Source organism: Pteropus vampyrus, unplaced genomic scaffold (genome assembly GCF_000151845.1).
Source record: "Pteropus vampyrus isolate Shadow unplaced genomic scaffold, Pvam_2.0 Scaffold56, whole genome shotgun sequence".
NCBI classification, from domain to species: Eukaryota; Metazoa; Chordata; class Mammalia; order Chiroptera; family Pteropodidae; genus Pteropus; species Pteropus vampyrus.
This window is the reverse complement of record NW_011888837.1, coordinates 5,094,110-5,099,937: the sequence shown is the minus strand read 5'-3', so window position 1 is coordinate 5,099,937 and position 5,828 is coordinate 5,094,110. Positions and strand designations below refer to the sequence as shown.

The following is a 5,828-nucleotide window of genomic DNA, read 5'->3' as shown; positions in this document are numbered from 1 at the left end:
TTTCCTCATCTATAATATGAATATAACAAGCCTTTCAATTTTCTAGCCATGCTAGCTTACACGCTATCTAATCCAGTATCTTTCTTTCTTTCTTTCTGTTACACCCTTGACTGTCATAAATCTGTCCTTTCTACTTAGCTAAACCTTACTTTTCCCTTCATAGCTGTGGCAGTTTTAAAAACATGTTCACAGGTCTTTGATATTCTTCCCTTCAAATTTAATTCCCCTCCTCTCAATATAGGCAGGACTTAGTGAGTTGTTTCTAATGAATAGAATATGGCAGAAATGAGAGAACATAATTTCCCAGATTAGGTTATAAAATGACTTGCAGCTTCTATCTTGGTGTTCCTCTCTCTCTCTCATTACTTGATATGGAAGAGCCAGCTTCCTGGTCATAAGCAGCCCTACGGAGAGTTTCAATAGCAAGGAACTGAAACCTCCTTCCTGCCTACAGCCATATGACTGAATTTGGAAGCTGATCCTCCAGTCCCTTCATTACTTCAGCTCCAGCCAACAACTTCATTGTAACCTCATGAGACCCTGAAGCAGAACCACCCAGCTGAGATATAGTTCTCAAGCCTCAGAAACTATAAGATACTAAATAGTTATCTTACACAGCTAAGTTTTGGGGCAATTTGTTAGACAGCAAATAATTAATGCCACATTTAGTTTAAGTCTATAAAAGACTTCCCTGACCAACACATAGAATCTCTGCTTTCTTGGTTTGCCATAGCATTCTGCATGTAACTATTATAAAACTTTTTATGTTATATTAACAATGTTTATGTGTTTGTTTCCTTTGCAGGGCTGAAAGCTGCTCGAGGGTGAACCATCTTTAACTGTATTAAGTGAAAGAAAAAAAAAAATCAAATCCTGGCACATAAAAGACTCTTACAATAGTTAAGATAACAATTAGTGTTTCTTATGTTATGTTTCTTCTATGCTTTTTGCAAATATTATCCTATTTAATCATAAAAACCTAGGTGACATATTATTACCCCAATTTTACAGACGATGAAAACTGAGATCAAGTTATAGAGAAGTTGATTAATTTGCTCATGGTCACACAATTAATAAATGTTGCTGAATTAAAGAATGAATGAATAAGTTTCTTATAAACAGGACCATATATGACTCACCTTAGAATCTCTTACAGTGCCTAGTGCAAGATGCAATTAGGACTCAAATATTTACTAAATCACCAACTGGTAATAAAAGCAGCTTAGTTATGTGAGAAAGAAGTCTTGGAAACCCTGATTGTGGATAATTTAAGTTGATTTCCTAAACATAATTCTTTTTCTTTACTGAGAAGAAATGAGGGTTATGGTAAATATATGTTGTGAAGAGACTAAAAATGCGCTTTGGAAGATATTTATCTTTCTCTCTACACTTTCCCCATAAGTACTTGACAAGAAATAGTTTTGGTAGTTTGGATACTTAAGATGTACAAAAAAAGATTTTTTTCCCCCCTAAATTTACTAAATTTGGTGGTTCAAGATTCAAAACAGTTTGTCTTACTCTTTACTCTGGAAAGAGTAAAAGGTGTTCTTTTCATGTATTTTTCTTTCAATACCACCAAAAAAAGAACAAAATGTTTTTACTGAGCCTTTTGATTTACAAATTTTCAATAGGTGGCTGGTATGTGACTTCTGGGGCTTCTTTTAATAAAGCCTGAGACCAGTGATTCCTCTTGGTGAGGCCTTTTTAAATAAGTACTTAAATATGAGAAGCTTGAAGCCAGTTTACATTTGGAGTTGGCCAAAGTCTGGAAAGCAGCTTGAGACTTCATATTTTAGAATTTTTGACTTGTTTTCTCTGAGTAATTCCACCCCACTTAATGGCAAATAGGAGGTCTTTATACTATTTGGTGAATGGGAACTCCGTTTCTCTTGATATCTATTTGGGATGTTTATTCCTCTTACATTCTGTCTCTGTAGAAATTAATGAAAACAAATATTTTGGAAGCTGTAAGAAGGATCCTTAAATCTTGGCAGATGCAAAAGATTATAAAGTGATTATAACAACAGTAAATCACTTCCTTTGTTCTGGTAGGCATTATTTCTCCTACATGGTAGTACCTTCATAAATTGTCTGCTGGGAACGTTATGCTGAAAATCCATTTAAGGCAAACAAGGCTAGAAATTCATTTTATAAAAGACTAAATGGCCTGGTCTTTTATATTCATAACGATGTAAGAAGTGCATTTCTAATTGCTTTTCTTGAAAGATTAAGGCTAGCAAACCATTTCTTGCTCATCAACTTGAATCCCTTTAGTTGTCCTAGACTTCTAAAGGGTCTCACTGTACCCTATTTTGCATTTGAAAACAGAACCTTTATTATGACAGCCCACTGTTTCTCATGTGTCTCCTTACCCTACCACTTTTTTTTGAAGCAAGCTATGTTTATACTTCAAGATTCAATATTCCACTCATGAAATAAAACGTCTAAGAAAATTTTAATAACCCCTTTTCAGGCAAAAATCAACTCTCTAGAAACGCATATAAACTGCTCACTAAAAACGTAGGTTTTTAAAAAAAATGTATTTATTCTAAAATTAAAGGCAAGCCAAAAATAACCATAGGGTGAGTATTTTTGTTCGAAGATTTAATGCAAGCCAGAAATATCCACAGGATGAGGCAGTGAAGAGTAGTGACCAAAAACACACCAGGCTCTGGAGTCAGACAAGCTGGCTTTGAATCCTGGCTGTGTCTCTCCAAGCTGTGTGCCCAATCTTGTGGATATACTTGACCTCTTTATCTTCTGCAAAATGGGGGCAACAATAATACCTTCTGTAGAGGAGTGCTGTGGGGATAAAAATGGGAGAATAAAAATGCTTAGTGCAATGCCTGGTACATAATGAATAATCAATATATTTTAGTTATTATTATTATCAAATGCCATGTAGAGAGGTAGTTTATTTTTACTATTTAAGACATAAGGGAAACATTCCTAAAAACATCTTAAAAAGGAAAAAATATAAATTCTTTACCAATACATAGATATTAATATGTTTTTTTAATATGTTTTCTTATATGCCTCATTTTTTTTCCTCAGGGAATTTTAAAGGCTTTCCATTTTTTACAGCTACAATTCATTGTAAAAGCAATATTAGTTATTAAGAAAAATGAAATACTAATGAAAAGTAAGGTCTTATAAGTGAATATTGAAGAAAAAGAATGTTTATATTTTTTGTTATGACAACCGGACCTAGTTCCTTATCACCTATCAGTTACTTGTCATTATAGTATTGTATATTAAATTGTCACTGGCAATCTCCCAGACAGTAAGACAGTTTTAATAAATCTAAACTTCAAGAAGGATAAGTATATAATAAGTGAGAGCTCTTAAATGTTGTTACATTTTAATTGGTTCAACTCCCTTGCCTAGTAATTTGGCAGCCTGGTAGTCATCAAAAGCCTTAAAACTGAAACTATCTTTGGACCCAGGAGTAATCCAAAAAGGTTATGCATGAAGATATTGTATTTTTTTTTTTTTTTGGTGACAGCATTATTGATATATAATTGACATCTCATACAATTCACCCATTTAAAGTGTAAAACTCAATGGTTTTCAGTATATTTAGAATTGTACAACCATCACCACAATTGATTTTAGAACATTTTCTTTAAAAAGAAATCGAACACTCTTTAACTATTATCTCCCAACCCATTTCTGCCTCCTGTCCTAAATAACCACTAATCTACTTTCTGTCTCTACAGATTTGCCTATTCTGGACATTTCCTATAAATGGAATTATTATGCTAAATGAAAGAAAACAGTCATAAAAGATTGCATATTATATGTTTTCTTGTGTCACCCATGTTACATGCACCATATCAATGCCTCCTTTCTATGGCCAACTAATATTCCATTTTATAGGTATACCATATTTAATTTATGTAGTCATCAGTTGGTGGACATTCATGTTGTTTCACCTTCTGAGTATTATGAATAATGCTGTTGTCAATATGCATGTACAAGTTTTTGTGTGCACACATTTTCATTTCTCTTGGCTACATATCTAGGAGTGGAATTATTCTTGTTGGACTGAAAATCATGGTCCAACAACGTAATTATGCTACACTCTCAAAGGTATTATGCAGAAATGCTACACTCTCATAAGTATTATGCAGAAAAATGTTGGTTATGTAGAAGGAGGACCACATAGCAATACAGAAAAAGGCTATACAAAGTGAAAAAAGAATACAATCAACCCACGTAAAATCCTTTTTGGGCTTCCCATTTGCTGCTCTGTCCTCTGGCCCTCTGGACCTCAGCTCTCTCCCCCTCTTTTCTCTGACGGCCAGTGACTGTCTCAACTTAGCCTTTGCAAATGCTGTTTCCTACGCCTGTATCACTCTTTCCCCACTTCTTTGCCCAGTGGTTTCAAGTCTCATCTTAAATGTCACTTCCTCAAAGAAACCTTCTCTGATATCCCTAACTAGGCTAGAGTTAAGTGTTTCCATAGCAGCCTGCAGTTTTCCATCTTAATACTTTTGATACTGGTAATTGTTTATTCAGTCAGTAATCAAATACCGAGAGCTCTTTACACGCAGGGATACAGGGTGAAACAAAACATGGAAGATACCCGCAATTCCAGACCTTGTATTCTAGGGAGGGAATACAATGTATAAGAAAACAAATCAAACAAATGAGACAGTTAGCTCAATGTTTATCCTTTTTGGATCGTAAAGATCATGAAGGCAGGAGCTATTTCTGTCTTAGTTACTTCCAGTTTGATAGAGCTTAGCACTCAGCCTGGCCCGCTGAATAAGTTCAACACACATTATTTTTTTAATGACTGTTAAAAATGGCATATAAAAGACAGAAATGGAAATCACAGAGTCCATCTCCGTAAATAACTGAATTTGAGTTTTTTCCCCTTTTCTTTTTCAAAACTTTCTGTAATTCTACAAATTGATAATCAAAACAACTAAAAGATGATCAAGTTACTATAGCGAGTAAAAGAGCCCAAATAAAACACATTTACATGTCATCACTCACTCGTTAAAGATCTGGCAATAAAATGTAGTCTGAAATATTCAGATGCGTTGTTTAAGTGGATAGAATTCCCTTGACACATTAATAAGCAGGTTCCCAGCCTTCAGCAGTATAATTTACCGTTCTAAAAGAAGCCTTAAGCAAAAAGATGCTTAAGGATATGATCCACGGAATTTCCCGATTTCTAAAACACTTCAGAATCTCCCTGTGCCCAGGATGTGGCAGCAAAAACATCGCAATTCTATTTACACGTCAATGGTAAGAAGAGAACACAATTTTTTGCGAGGTCAATAACAATACATGATTTTGCACAACAAATCTCTAGCCCTTTCCCAGTAAAACCTTCTACCAACCCTACAGACAGGCTAGGTTGGATAAAACCAGGGAGCTCTAGCTTCAGCCGGAGTAGCATCCCGACAGAGCCCCACCCCCAAGAGAAGCGCTCAGCCGCTTCTTTCTTCCCCGGGGCGCATGCGCAGCGCTCTCTCCGGCCACCGCACGTTTCTTCCAACCAGCTTACGGGGCGCTGACGTCACTGTGCGGCCCATAAGAGATCCTTCCGCTCATCCAACGAAAATGAGTCCGCGCACCTTGGCTTTTCTTAACCCAGAGAAAATGTCTATTCTCCTTATACCCCAGGGCCAAAGCCTGCCCCAGCCCGTCCCCAATAGCCCATTTTTTTTTCCCGGATTTCTCCATACGTTCGTTGGACTGGGAAGGCGGTGGGGAGTAAAAAAGGGTAGGCAGAGACCAATTCAGTGTTGTTTACAGGAGTCACTCGTCTAGGAATCGGTCCGCGAGGGTGGAGCCGAGGGGCCCGGCACTTC

General features: G+C 36.3%; 1 protein-coding gene across 1 annotated transcript in view; it reads right to left on the bottom strand.

The window, feature by feature from the left end:
• Positions 1-2,738: 2,738 nt before the first annotated feature.
• The window catches only part of SEPT11 (septin 11), a 125,705-nt gene continuing 122,615 nt past the window's right edge, over positions 2,739-5,828 (bottom strand). The window contains exon 10 of the mRNA XM_023530882.1: positions 2,739-2,802. Within this exon, the coding sequence (XP_023386650.1) occupies positions 2,754-2,802 (49 nt within the window). The 3' untranslated portion in view covers positions 2,739-2,753. The remainder of the gene's footprint in view (positions 2,803-5,828) is intronic.